Genomic DNA, 20,962 nt, shown 5'->3' with positions numbered 1-20,962 from the left:
TTATCACTGTGAACAAGTGATGAGAGCAGATAACAGCATATGCACGGGTGAGAGGGAACAGACAGAGAAAGAAAGTAAATTAGAGAAAGATACAGGCAGAAAGAAAGACAAATAGAGAGAGAGAGAGAGAAACGGAAAGAGGAGGCCAAGACAGAGGGACACAGAGACCAAGAGAGAGAGAAGACACACATACACAGACAGAAAGAAACACACAGAGAGAGACAGAGTCAGAGGAGAGAAGAAGGACAGAGTCACACACAGAGACAGACGGAGGGAGACAGAGAGAAGAGCGACAGTCATGTCATTCAAAGAGAAGATGATTGACAGCTCCCTGGATTCACAGGTAAGAGAGAAATGCACTTCCCATGAGCCCTTATCACCGCAGGGTAGCCGTTCAGGCTCAGGTGCATTATGGGTGCATGTTATTATTATTATTATTATTATTATTATTATTACCCTTATCCAAGGTAATAATTATAATAATATAACATTATTAGTAATCATGTAAACAGGAGAACAATTTTTGGGGAATTCTACTGACATCTTGCAACTCATACCTGAAACTCTCCAGTCAGTGTTAATGTGCTGTAGTGTCCAGTCAGTCAGTCAGTGTTAATGTGCTGTAGTGTCCAGTCAGTCAGTGTTAATGTACTGTAGTGTCCAGTCAGTCAGTGAGTGTTAATGTGCTGTAGTGTCCAGTCAGTCAGTCAGTGTTAATGTGCTGTAGTGTCCAGTCAGTCAGTGTTAATGTGCTGTAGTGTCCAGTCAGTCAGTCAGTGTTAATGTGCTGTAGTGTCCAGTCAGTCAGTCAGTGTTAATGTACTGTAGTGTCCAGTCAGTCAGTGTTAATGTGCTGTAGTGTCCAGTCAGTCAGTCAGTGTTAATGTACTGTAGTGTCCAGTCAGTCAGTGTTAATGTGCTGTAGTGTCCAGTCAGTCAGTGTTAATGTGCTGTAGTGTCCAGTCAGTCAGTGTTAATGTACTGTAGTGTCCAGTCAGTCAGTGTTAATGTGCTGTAGTGTCCAGTCAGTCAGTGTTAATGTGCTGTAGTGTCCAGTCAGTCAGTGTTAATGTACTGTAGTGTCCAGTCAGTCAGTGTTAATGTGCTGTAGTGTCCAGTCAGTCAGTGTTCATGTGCTGTAGTGTCCAGTCAGTCAGTCAGTGTTAATGTGCTGTAGTGTCCAGTCAGTCAGTGTTAATGTACTGTAGTGTCCAGTCAGTCAGTCAGTGTTAATGTGCTGTAGTGTCCAGTCAGTCAGTGTTAATGTACTGTAGTGTCCAGTAAGTCAGTGTTAATGTACTGTAGTGTCCAGTAAGTCAGTGCTAATGTACTGTAGTGTCCAGTAAGTCAGTGTTAATGTGCAGTAGTGTGCAGTCAGTGTTAATGTGCAGTAGTGTCAGTCGGTGTTAACTGCTCTCTCCCGCAGTGCTGCTGCTCTGGCTCATGGCTCCGGCGCTTCACTGTCCCAGCAATGGGACTGACCCTCATCGCCATAGCAGTAGGGCTGGGTATCTATCTCCACAGCAACTGCCCCTCACAGTCACAGAGCGACGCAGGTAACACTGTCTGTCTGTGCGCTGTCTCTGTGTCTCTGTCTCTCTCTCTCTTCTTGTCACTCTCTCTCTCTCTCTCTCTCTCAGCACACCCCTGCCTCGCCCTGGCCTGCCAATCGGCCTCAGCGCGCCTCTCCGCCTCCCTGGATCCTTCTGCCGACCGCTGCCTGGACTACTTCCAGTATGCCTGTGGGGCACACCTCCAGTCTCGTGCCACAGGGGGGCAGAAGAGAGGCAGGAACAGACACATACAGACAGAGACTGCAGTGCAGAGGGTCCTGAGGAGCATACTGGGTAAGTGGGGTCTGTGGGGTCTGTGTGTCAGGAGTGTCTGTGGGGTCTGTATTAGGGTCTGTGTGTCTCTGTGTCAGGAGTGTCTGTGGGGTCTGTATTAGGGTCTGTGTGTCAGGAGTGTCTGTGGGGTCTGTATTAGGGTCTCTGTCAGGAGTGTCTGTGGGGTCTGTATTAGGGTCTGTGTGTCTCTGTGTCAGGAGTGTCTGTGGGGTCTGTATTAGGGTCTGTGTGTCAGGAGTGTCTGTGGGGTCTGTATTAGGGTCTGTGTGTCAGGAGTGTCTGTGGGGTCTGTATTAGGGTCTGTGTGTCAGGAGTGTCTGTGGGGTCTGTATTAGGGTCTGTGTGTCAGGAGTGTCTGTGGGGTCTGTATTAGGGTCTGTGTGTCTCTGTGTCAGGAGTGTCTGTGGGGTCTGTATTAGGGTCTCTGTGTCAGGAGTGTCTGTGGGGTCTGTATTAGGGTCTGTGTGTCAGGAGTGTCTGTGGGGTCTGTATTAGGGTCTCTGTGTCAGGAGTGTCTGTGGGGTCTGTATTAGGGTCTGTGTGTCAGGAGTGTCTGTGGGGTCTGTATTAGGGTCTCTGTGTGGATCATGCTCTCTCTCTCTTTCTCTTTCTCTCTACCTCTCTCTCTAGAGTCCTCCAATGGTTCTGGCCCACTGGACTCAGCCCAGGAGAAGGCCAGCAGGTTCTACCGGTCCTGTTTGGACACAGAGCGCATCTCAGTCCTGGGGGCCCAGCCAGTCGTGCAGCTCATTGACAAGGTCTGTGCATCTGGTGCCGATGCAGGAAACAGACTCCATTTCGGCTCTTGAGTCAAGAAAGCGACAGCTGAGTGGAGGAGTAATTAAGAGGCACACATTGAAGATGATGATGAAGATTATTATTAATATTATTGTCCACATTTCTTGAGAGAGAGCAGTCAGGGTCAGAGGATAATAAACGCCTTCAGTTTAAATTAGAGTCATAGTGAATTAATAAAACTGTATTGCATTGTGCTGTGTTGTTGTGTTGCAGTGTTGTTGTGCTCTTTGGCTGTGTTGTGTTGCGTAGTTGTACTGTTATATTATTGCATTGTGTCGTGTTGCTATGCTGCTGTGTTGTGTTGTGTTGTGTTGTGTTGTGCTGTTATCTTTTGTTGCTGTGCTGTTGTGCTATAATGTGCTGTTGTGTCATGTTGCTGTACTGTTGTGCTGTTATCTGTTGTCTGCTAAGAAATCACTAATTATACTACTATCTGAATAGTATCAATATCAATATCAATTTGAATAACACTTGTGGTGTTGCCGTGCTGTTGTGTAGCTGGGGGGCTGGACGGTGTCGGGGCGGCGCTCAGACTTCAACCAGACCCTTCAGACACTGATGAGGGACTACAGCACCTTCCCCTTCTTCTCTGTGTACGTGGGCCGGGACCCGCGTCGACCCAACAGCACCAGGACCTTCATACAGGCAAGAGCCACCGGGCCAGCAGGCCAGCAGGTCACACTATTGTTTAAATAGAGCCCTCGGATACACTGGAGAGTGTCTCGCTGAGACTCAATCTAGTTGGATCACACCTCCCTTATCCTATATCAAAGTTGACAATGGGAGAGGAGAGTGTCTTGGCTGAGACTTTTTCCGTGGATCTCACCTCCTCCCCATTGAGGTCTTCAGGGAGGGAGAGTGTCTCTCAGGAGGCTCAATCCAGGGATTGTGCCTCCCTCCCCACCTCACATCGAAAGCTCCATTCTCGACTTCAACGCATCGATATCAACCACACCCCAGAGGTGGACATGAACCTGCACACAGACCCAGGGTCTGTTGTGAGGAGCTGGGAGAAGCAATCCTGCCTCAGGATTTAAGCTCCTTTTTGGAGAACTTATTAGAAGAGGCTATCAACATTAACATCTTCTCCCAGGAATTAAACCACAGAATGAGGCAAAAAGGGGCCTTCTACCCCAGACACACCCCCCCACGGCATACGCGCTGATCTCCCCCAAGGAGTAGATGGGAGACTGAGGCACAAAAGAGAACTTACGAGAGGGGTTCTACTCACGGTACTTCCTAGTGCCAATGAAGGATGGAGGCATAAGACCCATTCTCGATCTGAGGGGTCTCAACATGTTTCTGAAGAAAATTAACGTACGCGTGTTAATTGCACAGCGTATCCTCCTGTCAGTCTGACTGGGGAACCGGTTCACGTTGATAGACCTCAGGGTCGCCTACTTCCATATCCCCATCCTCCCAACAAACAGAAAATATCTATGCTTTGCCTTCCAGGACCATGCGTACGAATTCTGCGTGCTGCAGTTCGGCCTCTCATTGGTGCCCTGCACATTTTCAAATTGCATGGATGCAGCCCTGGCCCCACTCAGGTCAAAGGGGATCAGAACTACTTGGATGCTAAAATGTGCAGACTCCAGGATACAGGCGGAGGAACACATGACAGAGGTCATAAGACATGTGACTACACTGGGTTTTTCAGTTCACATGGAGCAGAGCCCTCTCAAACTCAAGCATTTGTTGGTGTTCTTGGGAATGCGGTTCAACTCCGTAGTGATACTTGCCCACCTGTCATGCAATGCAGAAGAGGCTAGACTCTCCGGCTAATTTACTTTCCAAAGCTGTGGAGCCTGTTGGCGGCCACCTCGAGAATCCTTCCCCTCAGACTCAGGACAATGCGTCTGCTACATCGCTGGGGAAACGCCTACGGGCTGCACCCAGCAAGACACAGACACTATCGACTGACCGTGACGCCAGTGTGCAGGAGGACACTGGATCAGTGGCAGAATAACAGCAATTTATGCCTTGGATTTCCCATCAGCTGCCCTCAGCGGAGGGAAGTTGTCACGACACACGCCTCCAACTCCAGCTGGATCACAGTCTGGAATGGGATCGGGGTACAGAGGACGTGGAGCGGTCTCTGATCATCTTCCCAAGTTAATGCACAGGAGCTGCAAGCTGTGTCACTGGCACTGCGCCACTTCCACTATGTCCTGTCGAACAAGCATGTCTTAGTTTGGACAGACAACATGACAGTGGTAACTTACATCAACCACCAGAAGGGGCATGCACGCATGCACTCACCTGGACTGCATCATGTAGCGTGCAAACTTCTCCTGTGGGCCTGAGACAATCTCCGATCGATCAGGACAATACACCTCCCAGGTGTGTCCAACACAGCAGTGGACCTCCTCTCTCTGGGAGGACCGGACAGCTTGGAATGGAGATTGAGTCCTCAAGTGGTAAAGTAGATCTGGGAGAGGCTGGGATGAGCTCGAGTCGACCTCTTGCTACTCAGGCAACGACTCAGTGCTCCTGTGCTGAAAGCAGAAGGGGTCTCCTGGTGTGGACGCCTTGCTTACCCGTGGCTGTGGGAATTGCTATATGCCTTCCCTCCACTGCCACTTCCTCCTGATTGCCCCCAGTGGCTGAGACAGTTATGGTTTGCAACACTAGCGCAGATGCTCAATGCAGAACCCTGGCAGCTCCTGCTCTACAAAGACTAGCTGAGTCAAGCGAACGAACGCCTGTGGCACCCCAACCCAGCACAGCTGCAGTAGCAGCTCAATATGCTTAAAAGTGGTCAGGCTTCCAGAACTGGTGCCTAGTCAGAAACGTGGATCCAGTGTCGTGCCCCATGACGACTATACTGTGCTTCCTGCAGCAGTTGGTGGAGGAAGGGAAATCTGCATCCACTCTGAAGGTTTATCTGGCTGCAATCTCAGCATATCACAATAAGTTTGACACTGTCTCCCAGGGGCCCACTTCCTGGAGACCCAACTCCTGACGGGAGTGAGGCGGCTTAGACAATTCAGGTCTGGGACTTGGAACTGGTCCTTCAGGGGCTTAGCGGAGCTCCCTTTGAGCCCGTTTCCACAATGGAGCTCCACTTTCTCTCGCTTAAGGTTTCCTTCATTTTAGCGATTAGAATCAGTGATTCATGCCCTGTCTGTGGATAAAGCCTGTCTGATCTTCTCTGGAAACAATGACAGGATCATACTGAGGACGAAGCCTTCCTACCCAAGGTTGTGTCTGTGTTTCTCTTCAATTAACTCTCGTCCTGTAGTCATTCCTTGCTCCTACACATGTGTCGGATGAGGACCGCAGACTTCACACACTTCGCAACTCTGACCAACTTTTTGTCTGCTATGGGTCTACCACCAGAGGCCGGACTGTGACTAAACAACGACTGCTCACTGCATGGCGGATGCGATCCGTCTCTCATCTATGAAAAGGTTCCCGTGCCAGAGCACATCTCAGCTCACTCCACATGGGGACAGGCCATGTCGTGGGCTCTTTCATGGCGCTTCACTGGAGGGCCTGTGTAACGCTGCGATACTCCAATCGTCAAACTTTCACAAGGTTCTACCACCTGAATGTTGCAGATCGGGTGTGCCCTCCGCTGGGCACTCAGGTACTGCAGGCAGCTTGGCAACTTGAAAGGCAACGCAGGGTTCATAACCCTGGTTCAATGAAAAAGAAAGACAACCATTGCTCTTCAGGGGTCGCTCGGCCAGACGACCTTCATGACGAAGAAATGGCAGGCTGCTACTGTGAGGAGAAGACACTTCACAGGCACGGGGGCGGGACTCCTCCTCCCACCAGGGCCCCTATTGGGCAGCTTTGGTACAAGATTTCACATGATTGGCAGGTCAGAAGACTCTTCCCATTCAGTAATGGTTGTCTTTCTTTTTCAGGCAACCAAGGTTATGATAATACCCCAACGTTACAATCACACAAACACACACACACACACACACACACACACACACGTCGGTGCCGCTATCATTATGAGGACTCTCCATAGACATAATGATTTTTATACTGTACAAACTATAGATTCTATCCCCTAACCCTAACCCTAAACCTAAACCTAACCCCCATAAAAAACTTTCTATATTTTTACATTTTCAAAAAAAATCATTTAGTGTGTTTTTTAAGCGTTTTGAATTATGGGGACATTGGCAATGTCCTCATAAACCACTGTTTTTGCATAATAACCTTGTAATTACCAGTTTGTAACCTAAAAAAAAGTAAACCACATAAACCAACTCCCCCCACACACACACACACACAGACACACAGAGCGCACAACTGTTTCAACACCCCCCCTCTCCCTAGATTGATCAGCCTGCTCTCCAAATACCAGTAGAGTGGAACAGCAAAGAATTCTCAACAAAGAAAGCAGAGGTACAATTATTATTATTATTATTATTATTATTATTATTATTATTATTATTATTATTATTATTACTACTATTATTAGTAGTAGTAGTAGTCATATTGCTGTTTATATATAAATTGTATATTTCAGTTTACATTATAATTACTTGAGTCAGTCAGTCAGTCAGTATGGCTATTCTGACTAACCATTCTCTCTCTCTCTCTCTCTCTCTCTCTCTCTCTCTCTCAGAGTGTCCGTGGGTTACTCTCCCATCTGGAGTCCCTCCTGTCTCTGCTGGGGGTGGATGTTGCAGGGGGAGCGACAGCATGGATGTTACTGTCGTTTCTCTCCCAACTGTCCCAGGGTGCGCGGACCCTCCCAGAGAGACAGAGGGAGAATCTACTATATCAGCCCACATCCCTAGCAGAACTCCAGGTACAGGAGTCGGTGTGCGCTGTAGTGTCCAGTCAGTGTTAATGTGCTGTAGTGTCCAGTCAGTGTTAATGTGCTGTAGTGTCCAGTCAGTGTTAATGTGCTGTAGTGTCCAGTCAGTCAGTCAGTGTTAATGTGCTGTAGTGTCCAGTCAGTCAGTGTTAATGTACTGTAGTGTCCAGTCAGTCAGTGTTAATGTGCTGTAGTGTCCAGTCAGTCAGTCAGTGTTAATGTGCTGTAGTGTCCAGTCAGTCAGTCAGTGTTAATGTACTGTAGTGTCCAGTCAGTCAGTGTTAATGTACTGTAGTGTCCAGTCAGTCAGTCAGTGTTAATGTGCTGTAGTGTCCAGTCAGTGTTAATGTGCTGTAGTGTCCAGTCAGTCAGTGTTAATGTGCTGTAGTGTCCAGTCAGTCAGTGTTAATGTGCTGTAGTGTCCAGTCAGTCAATGTTAATGTGTTGTACTGTCCAGTCAGTCAGTGTTAATGTACTGTAGTGTCCAGTCAGTCAGTCAGTGTTAATGTGCTGTAGTGTCCAGTCAGTGTTAATGTACTGTAGTGTCCAGTCAGTCTGTTAATGTGCTGTAGTGTCCAGTCAGTCAATGTTAATGTGTTGTACTGTCCAGTCAGTCAGTGTTAATGTACTGTAGTGTCCAGTCAGTCACTCAGTGTTAATGTGCTGTAGTGTCCAGTCAGTCAGTGTTAATGTGCTGTAGTGTCCAGTCAGTCAGTTTTAATGTACTTTAGTGTCCAGTCAGTCAATCAGTGTTAATGTGCTGTAGTGTCCAGTCAGTCAGTGTTAATGTGCTGTAGTGTCCAGTCAGTCAGTGTTAATGTGCTGTAGTGTCCAGTCAGTCAGTCAGTGTTAATGTGCGGTAGTGTCCAGTCATTGTTAATGTGCTGTAGTGTCCAGTCAGTGTTAATGTGCTGTAGTGTCCAGTCAGTCAGTCAGTGTTAATGTGCTGTAGTGTCCAGTCAGTCAGTGTTAATGTGCTGTAGTGTCCAGTCAGTTAGTTTTAATGTACTGTAGTGTCCAGTCAGTCAATCAGTGTTAATGTGCTGTAGTGTCCAGTCAGTCAGTGTTAATGTACTGTAGTGTCCAGTCAGTCAGTCAGTGTTAATGTGCTGTAGTGTCCAGTCAGTCAGTCAGTGTTAATGTGCTGTAGTGTCCAGTCAGTCAGTGTTAATGTGCTGTAGTGTCCAGTCAGTCAGTTTTAATGTACTTTAGTGTCCAGTCAGTCAATCAGTGTTAATGTGCTGTAGTGTCCAGTCAGTCAGTGTTAATGTGCTGTAGTGTCCAGTCAGTCAATGTTAATGTGTTGTAGTGTCCAGTCAGTCAGTCAGTGTTAATGTACTGTAGTGTTCAGTCAGTCAGTCAGTGTTAATGTACTGTAGTGTCCAGTTAGTCAGTCAGTGTTAATGTGCTGTAGTGTCCAGTCAGTCAGTGTTAATGTGCTGTAGTGTCCAGTCAGTCAGTGTTAATGTGCTGTAGTGTCCAGTCAGTCAGTCAGTGTTAATGTGCTGTAGTGTCCAGTCAGTCAGTGTTAATGTGCTGTAGTGTCCAGTCAGTCAGTCAGTGTTAATGTGCTGTAGTGTCCAGTCAGTCAGTCAGTGTTAATGTGCTGTAGTGTTTGTTTGTATATCTATGTCTTTATGTCTGTGTCTCTCAACACATCTCTCTCTCCCTCTATGTGCCTTTAGGCCACCGCCCCTGCTATCGATTGGCAGGGCTGCCTCAATGCGACTTTTCACCCCATCAAGATCAACCAATCAGATGTCATCTTTGTGCACGACATGCCATACCTCATCAGAATGTCCCAGATCATCAACCTACCGCTTCACAGGTGCAGCATGATTGACAGTGTCAGCTATGCACTAATACAGACCCCACAGACACTCCTGACACAGAGACCCTAATACAGACCCCACAGACACTCCTGACACAGAGACACACAGACCCTAATACAGACCCCACAGACACTCCTGACACACAGACCCTAATACAGACCCCACAGACACTCCTGACACAGACCCTAATACAGACCCCACAGACACTCCTGACACAGACCCTAATACAGACCCCACAGACACTCCTGACACACAGACCCTAATACAGACCCCACAGACACTCCTGACAGACACACAGACCCTAATACAGACCCCACAGACACTCCTGGCACAGAGACCCTAATACAGACCCCACAGTCACTCCTGACACAGACCCTAATACAGACCCCACAGACACTCCTGACATACAGACCCTAATACAGACCCCACAGACACTCCTGACACAGAGACCCTAATACAGACCCCACAGTCACTCCTGACACAGACCCTAATACAGACCCCACAGACACTCCTGACACACAGACCCTAATACAGACCCCACAGACACTCCTGACACAGAGACACACAGACCCTAATACAGACCCCACAGACACTCCTGACACACAGACCCTAATACAGACCCCACAGACACTCCTGACACACAGACCCTAATACAGACCCCACAGACACTCCTGACACACAGACCCTAATACAGACCCCACAGACACTCCTGACACAGACCCTAATACAGACCCCACAGACACTCCTGACACAGACCCTAATACAGACCCCACAGATACTCCTGACACAGAGACCCTAATACAGACCCCACAGACACTCCTGACACAGAGACACACAGACCCTAATACAGACCCCACAGACACTCCTGACACACAGACCCTAATACAGACCCCACAGACACTCCTGACACAGACCCTAATACAGACCCCACAGACACTCCTGACACAGACCCTAATACAGACCCCACAGACACTCCTGACACACAGACCCTAATACAGACCCCACAGACACTCCTGACACAGAGACACACAGACCCTAATACAGACCCCACAGACACTCCTGACAGACACACAGACCCTAATACAGACCCCACAGACACTCCTGACACAGAGACCCTAATACAGACCCCACAGTCACTCCTGACACAGACCCTAATACAGACCCCACAGACACTCCTGACATACAGACCCTAATACAGACCCCACAGACACTCCTGACACAGAGACCCTAATACAGACCCCACAGTCACTCCTGACACAGACCCTAATACAGACCCCACAGACACTCCTGACACACAGACCCTAATACAGACCCCACAGACACTCCTGACACAGAGACACACAGACCCTAATACAGACCCCACAGACACTCCTGACACACAGACCCTAATACAGACCCCACAGACACTCCTGACACACAGACCCTAATACAGACCCCACAGACACTCCTGACACAGAGACACACAGACCCTAATACAGACCCCACAGACACTCCTGACACACAGACCCTAATACAGACCCCACAGTCACTCCTGACACAGACCCTAATACAGACCCCACAGACACTCCTGACATACAGACCCTAATACAGACCCCACAGACACTCCTGACACAGACCCTAATACAGACCCCACAGACACTCCTGACACAGACCCTAATACAGACCCCACAGACACTCCTGACACACAGACCCTAATACAGACCCCACAGACACTCCTGACACAGACCCTAATACAGACCCCACAGTCACTCCTGACACAGACCCTAATACAGACCCCACAGACACTCCTGACACAGACCCTAATACAGACCCCACAGACACTCCTGACACACAGACCCTAATACAGACCCCACAGACACTCCTGACACAGAGACACACAGACCCTAATACAGACCCCACAGACACTCCTGACACACAGACCCTAATACAGACCCCACAGACACTCCTGACACACAGACCCTAATACAGACCCCACAGACACTCCTGACACAGAGACCCTAATACAGACCCCACAGACACTCCTGACACAGAGACACACAGACCCTAATACAGACCCCACAGACACTCCTGACAGAGACCCTAATACAGACCCCACAGACACTCCTGACACAGAGACACACAGACCCTAATACAGACCCCACAGACACTCCTGACACACAGACCCTAATACAGACCCCCACAGACACTCCTGACACACAGACCCTAATACAGACCCCACAGACACTCCTGACACACAGACCCTAATACAGACCCCACAGACACTCCTGACACACAGACCCTAATACAGACCCCACAGACACTCCTGACACACAGACCCTAATACAGACCCCACAGACACTCCTGACACACAGACCCTAATACAGACCTCACAGACACTCCTGACACACAGACCCTAATACAGACCCCACAGACACTCCTGACACACAGACCCTAATACAGACCCCACAGACACTCCTGACACACAGACCCTAATACAGACCCCACAGACACTCCTGACACACAGACCCTAATACAGACCCCACAGACACTCCTGACACAGAGACACACAGACCCTAATACAGACCCCACAGACACTCCTGACACACAGACCCTAATACAGACCCCACAGACACTCCTGACACAGACCCTAATACAGACCCCACAGACACTCCTGACACAGAGACCCCAATACAGACCCCACAGACACTCCTGACACAGAGACACACAGACCCTAATACAGACCCCACAGACACTCCTGACACAGAGACCCTAATACAGACCCCACAGACACTCCTGACACACAGACCCTAATACAGACCCCACAGACACTCCTGACACAGAGACCCTAATACAGACCCCACAGACACTCCTGACACAGAGACACACAGACCCTAATACAGACCCCACAGACACTCCTGACACAGACCCTAATACAGACCCCACAGACACTCCTGACACAGACCCTAATACAGACCCCACAGACACTCCTGACACACAGACCCTAATACAGACCCCACAGACACTCCTGACACAGAGACACACAGACCCTAATACAGACCCCACAGACACTCCTGACAGACACACAGACCCTAATACAGACCCCACAGACACTCCTGACACAGAGACCCTAATACAGACCCCACAGTCACTCCTGACACAGACCCTAATACAGACCCCACAGACACTCCTGACATACAGACCCTAATACAGACCCCACAGACACTCCTGACACAGAGACCCTAATACAGACCCCACAGTCACTCCTGACACAGACCCTAATACAGACCCCACAGACACTCCTGACACACAGACCCTAATACAGACCCCACAGACACTCCTGACACAGAGACACACAGACCCTAATACAGACCCCACAGACACTCCTGACACACAGACCCTAATACAGACCCCACAGACACTCCTGACACAGAGACACACAGACCCTAATACAGACCCCACAGACACTCCTGACACACAGACCCTAATACAGACCCCACAGACACTCCTGACACACAGACCCTAATACAGACCCCACAGACACTCCTGACACAGAGACCCTAATACAGACCCCACAGACACTCCTGACACAGAGACACACAGACCCTAATACAGACCCCACAGACACTCCTGACACACAGACCCTAATACAGACCCCACAGACACTCCTGACACACAGACCCTAATACAGACCCCACAGACACTCCTGACACAGAGACACACAGACCCTAATACAGACCCCACAGACACTCCTGACACACAGACCCTAATACAGACCCCACAGACACTCCTGACACAGACCCTAATACAGACCCCACAGACACTCCTGACACACAGACCCTAATACAGACCCCACAGACACTCCTGACACAGAGACCCTAATACAGACCCCACAGACACTCCTGACACAGACCCTAATACAGACCCCACAGACACTCCTGACACACAGACCCTAATACAGACCCCACAGACACTCCTGACACAGAGACACACAGACCCTAATACAGACCCCACAGACACTCCTGACACACAGACCCTAATACAGACCCCACAGACACTCCTGACACAGACCCTAATACAGACCCCACAGACACTCCTGACACAGACCCTAATACAGACCCCACAGACACTCCTGACACACAGACCCTAATACAGACCCCACAGACACTCCTGACACACAGACCCTAATACAGACCCCACAGACACTCCTGACACACAGACCCTAATACAGACCCCACAGACACTCCTGACACACAGACCCTAATACAGACCCCACAGACACTCCTGACACACAGACCCTAATACAGACCCCACAGACACTCCTGACACAGAGACACAGAGACCCCAATACAGACCCCACAGACACTCCTGACACAGAGACACACAGACCCTAATACAGACCCCACAGACACTCCTGACACAGAGACCCTAATACAGACCCCACAGACACTCCTGACACACAGACCCTAATACAGACCCCACAGACACTCCTGACACAGACCCTAATACAGACCCCACAGACACTCCTGACACAGAGACACACAGACCCTAATACAGACCCCACAGACACTCCTGACACACAGACCCTAATACAGACCCCACAGACACTCCTGACACACAGACCCTAATACAGACCCCACAGACACTCCTGACACAGAGACCCTAATACAGACCCCACAGACACTCCTGACACAGAGACACACAGACCCTAATACAGACCCCACAGACACTCCTGACACACAGACCCTAATACAGACCCCACAGACACTCCTGACACACAGACCCTAATACAGACCCCACAGACACTCCTGACACACAGACCCTAATACAGACCCCACAGACACTCCTGACACACAGACCCTAATACAGACCCCACAGACACTCCTGACACAGAGACCCTAATACAGACCCCACAGACACTCCTGACACAGAGACACACAGACCCTAATACAGACCCCACAGACACTCCTGACACACAGACCCTAATACAGACCCCACAGACACTCCTGACACACAGACCCTAATACAGACCCCACAGACACTCCTGACACACAGACCCTAATACAGACCCCACAGACACTCCTGACACAGAGACCCTAATACAGACCCCACAGTCACTCCTGACCCAGAGACACACAGACCCTAATACAGACCCCACAGACACTCCTGACACAGAGACACACAGACCCTAATACAGACCCCACAGACACTCCTGACACAGAGACCCTAATACAGACCCCACAGACACTCCTGACACACAGACCCTAATACAGACCCCACAGACACTCCTGACACAGAGACCCTAATACAGACCCCACAGACACTCCTGACACAGAGACCCTAATACAGACCCCACAGACACTCCTGACACACAGACCCTAATACAGACCCCACAGACACTCCTGACACAGAGACCCTAATACAGACCCCACAGACACTCCTGACACAGAGACACACAGACCCTAATACAGACCCCACAGACACTCCTGACACACAGACCCTAATACAGACCCCACAGACACTCCTGACACACAGACCCTAATACAGACCCCACAGACACTCCTGACACAGAGACCCTAATACAGACCCCACAGTCACTCCTGACCCAGAGACACACAGACCCTAATACAGACCCCACAGACACTCCTGACACAGAGACCCTAATACAGACCCCACAGACACTCCTGACACACAGACCCTAATACAGACCCCACAGACACTCCTGACACAGAGACCCTAATACAGACCCCACAGACACTCCTGACACAGAGACCCTAATACAGACCCCACAGACACTCCTGACACACAGACCCTAATACAGACCCCACAGACACTCCTGACACAGAGACCCTAATACAGACCCCACAGTCACTCCTGACCCAGAGACACACAGACCCTAATACAGACCCCACAGACACTCCTGACACAGAGACCCTAATACAGACCCCACAGACACTCCTGACACAGAGACCCTAATACAGACCCCACAGACACTCCTGACACAGAGACCCTAATACAGACCCCACAGACACAGACACCAATGTATTTTAAAATCAGGCAAAGTCCATAAAAACATTACTGACAGAGAGCACTGTTGAGGTAGTGTTGAGACAGCCTGCGGGACGAGAGTGGAGTCTCTTTTAAACACAGCGTCCCCTTCCAACTCGTCCCCGTATTTATTCACAAAACTGGGATTTCAGTTCCGTCAGCGGCTGATGCTCCTCCATCTTACTGCGGAGCTGAGTAACAGTGAATTAAACAAAGCATCCTCAATGAACGGCTTCTTCCCCAGGGCATCATGGGTAATGTAGTCCCTGTCTCCCGTCTCCCAGCGGCGCAGTCCAGTCCTACATGATGTTCAGTCTGCTGCTCACCATGGCCCCAGCGCTGGACTCCAGATTCACACAGGCGAGGAACAGACTGGCCCAGGCCCAGGGAGAGAGACTGGAGGTGTTTGAGTGTTTACTTTTAATATCATTGTACTGTAGTGTCCAGTCAGTCAGTCAGTGTTAATGTGCTGAAGTGTCCAGTCAGTCAGTCAGTGTTAATGTGCTGTAGTGTCCAGTCAGTCAGTCAGTGTTAATGTACTGTAGTGTCCAGTCAGTCAGTCAGTGTTAATGTGCTGTAGTGTCCAGTCAGTCAGTCAGTGTTAATGTGCTGTAGTGTCCAGTCAGTCAGTGTTAATGTACTGTAGTGTCCAGTCAGTGTTAATGTGCTGTAGTGTCCAGTCAGTCAGTGTTAATGTACTGTAGTGTCCAGTCAGACAGTCAGTGTTAATGTGCTGTAGTGTCCAGTCAGTCAGTCAGTGTTAATGTGCTGTAGTGTCCAGTCAGTCAGTGTTAATGTGCTGTAGTATCCAGTCAGTCAGTCAGTGTTAATATACTGTAGTGTCCAGTCAGTCAGTCATTGTTAATGTACTGTAGTGTCCAGTCAGTCAGTCAGTGTTAATGTGCTGTAGTGTCCAGTCAGTGTTAATGTGCTGTAGTGTCCAGTCAGTCAGTGTTAATGTGCTGTAGTGTCCAGTCAGCCAGTCAGTGTTAATGTGCTGTAGTGTCCAGTCAGCCAGTCAGTGTTAATGTGCTGTAGTGTCCAGTCAGTCAGTGTTAATGTACTGTAGTGTCCAGTCAGTCAGTGTTAATGTGCTGTAGTGTCCAGTCAGTCAGTCACTGTTAGTGTGCTGTAGTGTCCAGTCAGTCAGTCAGTGTTAATGTGCTGTAGTGTCCAGTCAGTCAGTGTTAATGTACTGTAGTGTCCAGTCAGACAGTCAGTGTTAATGTGCTGTAGTGTCCAGTCAGTCAGTCAGTGTTAATGTGCTGTAGTGTCCAGTCAGTCAGTCAGTGTTAATGTGCTGTAGTGTCCAGTCAGTCAGTCAGTCAGTGTTAATGTGCTGTAGTGTCCAGTCAGTCAGTGTTAATGTGCTGTAGTGTCCAGTCAGCCAGTCAGTGTTAATATACTGTAGTGTCCAGTCAGTCAGTCAGTGTTAATGTGCTGTAGTGTCCAGTCAGTCAGTGTTAATGTACTGTAGTGTCCAGTCAGTCAGTGTTAATGTACTGTAGTGTCCAGTCAGACAGTCAGTGTTAATGTGCTGTAGTGTCCAGTCAGTCAGCCAGTGTTAATGTACTGTAGTGTCCAGTCAGTCAGTCAGTGTTAATGTGCTGTAGTGTCCAGTCAGTCAGTCAGTGTTAATGTGCTGTAGTGTCCAGTCAGTCAGTCAGTCAGTGTTAATGTGCTGTAGTGTCCAGTCAGTCAGTGTTAATGTGCTGTAGTGTCCAGTCAGTCAGTCAGTGTTAATGTACTGTAGTGTCTAGTCAGTCAGTCAGTGTTAATGTGCTGTAGTGTCCAGTCAGTCAGTCAGTGTTAATGTGCTGTAGTGTCCAGTCAGTCAGTCAGTGTTAATGTGCTGTAGTGTCCAGTCAGTCAGTCAGTCAGTGTTAATGTACTGTAGTGTCCAGTCAGTCAGTGTTAATGTACTGTAGTGTCCAGTCAGTCAGTCAGTGTTAATGTGCTGTAGTGTCCAGTCAGTCAGTCAGTCAGTGTTAATGTGCTGTAGTGTCCAGTCAGCCAGTGTTAATGTGCTGTAGTGTCCAGTCAGTCAGTCAGTGTTAATGTGCTGTAGTGTCCAGTCAGTCAGTCAGTGTTAATGTGCTGTAGTGTCCAGTCAGTCAGTGTTAATGTGCTGTAGTGTCCAGTCAGTCAGCCAGTGTTAATGTACTGTAGTGTCCAGTCAGTCAGTCAGTGTTAATGTGCTGTAGTGTCCAGTCAGTCAGTGTTAATGTACTGTAGTGTCCAGTCAGTCAGTGTTAATGTGCTGTAGTGTCCAGTCAGTCAGCCAGTGTTAATGTGCTGTAGTGTCCAGTCAGTCAGTCAGTGTTAATGTGCTGTAGTGTCCAGTCAGTCAGTCAGTGTTAATGTGCTGTAGTGTTTAGTCAGTCAGTGTTAATGTACTGTAGTGTCCAGTCAGTGTTAATGTACTGTAGTGTCCAGTCAGTCAGTCAGTGTTAATGTGCTGTAGTGTCCAGTCAGTCAGTGTTAATGTACTGTAGTGTCCAGTCAGTCAGTGTTAATGTGCTGTAGTGTCCAGTCAGTCAGCCAGTGTTAATGTACTGTAGTGTCCAGTCAGTCAGTCAGTGTTAATGTGCTGTAGTGTCCAGTCAGTCAGTCAGTGTTAATGTACTGTAGTGTCCAGTCAGTCAGTCAGTGTTAATGTACTGTAGTGTCCAGTCAGTCAGTCAGTGTTAATGTGCTGTAGTGTCCAGTCAGTCAGTCAGTCAGTGTTAATGTGCTGTAGTGTCCAGTCAGCCAGTGTTAATGTGCTGTAGTGTCCAGTCAGTCAGTCAGTGTTAATGTGCTGTAGTGTCCAGTCAGTCAGTCAGTGTTAATGTGCTGTAGTGTCCAGTCAGTCAGTCAGTGTTAATGTGCTGTAGTGTCCAGTCAGTCAGTGTTAATGTGCTGTAGTGTCCAGTCAGTCAGCCAGTGTTAATGTACTGTAGTGTCCAGTCAGTCAGTCAGTGTTAATGTGCTGTAGTGTCCAGTCAGTCAGTGTTAATGTACTGTAGTGTCCAGTCAGTCAGTGTTAATGTGCTGTAGTGTCCAGTCAGTCAGCCAGTGTTAATGTGCTGTAGTGTCCAGTCAGTCAGTCAGTGTTAATGTGCTGTAGTGTCCAGTCAGTCAGTCAGTGTTAATGTGCTGTAGTGTTTAGTCAGTCAGTGTTAATGTACTGTAGTGTCCAGTCAGTGTTAATGTACTGTAGTGTCCAGTCAGTCAGTCAGTGTTAATGTGCTGTAGTGTCCAGTCAGTCAGTGTTAATGTACTGTAGTGTCCAGTCAGTCAGTGTTAATGTGCTGTAGTGTCCAGTCAGTCAGCCAGTGTTAATGTACTGTAGTGTCCAGTCAGTCAGTCAGTGTTAATGTGCTGTAGTGTCCAGTCAGTCAGTCAGTGTTAATGTACTGTAGTGTCCAGTCAGTCAGTCAGTGTTAATGTGCTGTAGTGTCCAGAGGTGATTCTAGGGGATGTGGGGGCCCCAGGCAAAATAATTCCTGATGGGGTTGGTTTTTTCTCCCGTGACAGTGGGGGAGGGATTTTTCCCATTAGGTGCCCCCCCAAGCGCGGGGCTCCAGGCAATTGCCTGGGATGTCTACCCCCTTGCGACACCCCTGGTAGTGTCCAGTCAGTCAGTCTGTATACTCACTGTATTAACCCTCTCTCGCTCTCTCTCTCTTTCTCTCGCAGAGTTCCCCCAGGTGGCAGCAGTGTGTATTGCAGACTGACAGGCATTTCGGGTCAGTTCTGGGAGCCCAGCTGATAGAGAGAGAGCTAAGTGAGCCGACACTGACAGAGGTGAGACAGTGACTGAGGAAGACTGGGATGAGGAGAGAGAGGACACGAATGAGTTATTCATACAGCAATGTGGAGTTTTTAAAAATTGCATTTTGCAATCATCCTATCTATTCTGTTTCTCCCATAGGCCGACAAGCTGATTGCCGATATCTTCTCATCATTGCAGACCAGACTAGCCGATCTGAGGTGGCGTGATGAAGAGGCAATGAAGAGACTACTGGAGAAGGTATAATAATAATAATAATAATAATAATAATAATAATAATAATTATAGTAATAACATGGTTTCATGCAGGGGCGAGGCCAATCAGTTGCTTCCCCAGAGGGAGTCTTGCTTGGTTTCTGGGGAATGTAGTGCCCTTGCCCAGCACTGTGCCACAACCATGAGACTCTTTATCGTCTCTCATCACCCTCTCTGTCTCTCATCCTCTCTTTCTCTTCCTAACCCCTCCCTTTTTCTCAGTTCTGCTCTGTCTTCGTGTGTTTTACTCTGCGGTGCTGCTTGGCACTGTGGCTAATCTGTGGATTGGTTCTGTTGCTGCTTGTTTTTTTGCTCTTCACACTGAGCACTTTCTTGCACAGTGTTTCAATAAAGAGATTAAAAAGTACAATCTGAATCTATCTTTTAGTGTATTAACCTCTCTCTCTCTCTCTCTCTCTCTCTCTCTCTCTCTCTCTCTCTCTCTCCCCCTCTCTGAGACAGATACACTCTCTCTCGCCCAGACTCGCTCGCTATCCCTCCATAAATGACAGAGATAAACTGTATTCACAGGTGAGGTCAGGAACTCCAGGCCTGGGGTACGGGTCAGTGGGAACCCTATGGGGGTGGCCATCTCGGCTGTAGTATTGTATGAAGTGGCTCTGTATTTGGGTCTGTGTGGCTCTCTTACCCCTCTTCCACTGGCATATCTGACACGGAACCAGAATTTCCTGAAGTGAGTGAGTTAATGGAAGCCACAGTCTACCCGACTACTAGGTTTAAATTAATTACAAATACTTAAAACATTATTCAAATACAAATACTACTACTGCTATTTATGTACTGATAAAATGATGTGATACAGGTAGTTTCCAGCAATAGCCCTTCTTCACCTGTAAGTTATAGGTCTTTATCTTCTAATGTCCGATAACTAAAAAGAAGCCTCTCACGATAGATGTTTAGTTATTGATAACAGTGAAAGCCGATAGCTTCTTAATTACAAGTTAAATTATGCTTTTGAAATGGGTAAGTTTAGAAATAGCTCGGAATTGTACCTTGGATGCAAACAAGACTTTGCAAAGACTAGAGGGAACAGCAGGGTATGAATGCTGGGGCAGATTAGCTGTGAGACGAGGGACAAGTGAGGTAATTGACTGAGGAAGGACAACTCAATCATGGAATGATTTTGGAGAGAACATGCCAGAGCTGGAGCGTGGCCGACCTCTGGTGAGGGAAGTCACAGTGAAGACATGACACTCTCTCTGACAAGCTAGTCTCGCCTCTTTTTCTAGTCGCAGTCAATGGTTAGACAATTCTACAGGTCAGATCTACCTATGAGGGAAAGATGTCATTGTATCGAAAGAGTACGTGTTACTATTCACTATGGGCTGCGACTTGGACATATTTACATATTTTCCTTATTGTGACACCTCTCTGTGTGAAGAAGTGTCTCCTGTTTTCTGTCTTGAATGCCTTGAAGCCCAATTTCCATTTGTGTCCCGGGTGCGTGTGTCCCTGCTGATCTGGAAAAGCTCCTCTGGTTCCTCTTTCTTGAAGTGTGGAGCCCAGAACTGCACACAGTATCCAGATGAGCTCTAACTAGTGCATTGTACAGTCTGAACATCACTGCCCTTGTTCTCAATTCTACACTTTTGACAATATACCCTAGCATTGTGTTTGCCTTTTT

General features: G+C 48.5%; 1 protein-coding gene across 2 annotated transcripts in view; it reads left to right on the top strand.

Moving 5' to 3' along the window:
* Window positions 1–15: 15 nt before the first annotated feature.
* The window catches only part of kel (Kell metallo-endopeptidase (Kell blood group)), a 27,969-nt gene continuing 7,022 nt past the window's right edge, over window positions 16–20,962 (top strand). Inside the window, exons 1-12 of one of the 2 annotated variants that reach the window (XM_066712387.1) lie at window positions 16–343; window positions 1,427–1,556; window positions 1,641–1,847; window positions 2,478–2,605; window positions 3,144–3,290; window positions 6,945–7,013; window positions 7,237–7,422; window positions 9,117–9,259; window positions 15,572–15,689; window positions 18,969–19,076; window positions 19,204–19,302; window positions 19,780–19,848. In XM_066712387.1, coding sequence (XP_066568484.1) covers window positions 299–343; window positions 1,427–1,556; window positions 1,641–1,847; window positions 2,478–2,605; window positions 3,144–3,290; window positions 6,945–7,013; window positions 7,237–7,422; window positions 9,117–9,259; window positions 15,572–15,689; window positions 18,969–19,076; window positions 19,204–19,302; window positions 19,780–19,848 — 1,449 coding nt within the window. In that variant the 5' untranslated portion in view covers window positions 16–298. The remainder of the gene's footprint in view (window positions 344–1,426; window positions 1,557–1,640; window positions 1,848–2,477; window positions 2,606–3,143; window positions 3,291–6,944; window positions 7,014–7,236; window positions 7,423–9,116; window positions 9,260–15,571; window positions 15,690–18,968; window positions 19,077–19,203; window positions 19,303–19,779; window positions 19,849–20,962) is intronic. The other variant, XM_066712388.1, reaches the window with a different exon arrangement.

This window comes from Amia ocellicauda, chromosome 1 (genome assembly GCF_036373705.1).
Source record: "Amia ocellicauda isolate fAmiCal2 chromosome 1, fAmiCal2.hap1, whole genome shotgun sequence".
In the NCBI taxonomy this organism is placed as follows: domain Eukaryota; kingdom Metazoa; phylum Chordata; class Actinopteri; order Amiiformes; family Amiidae; genus Amia; species Amia ocellicauda.
Note: the sequence above shows the minus strand (reverse complement) of the source record. Positions and strands in the feature narration are given on the sequence as shown.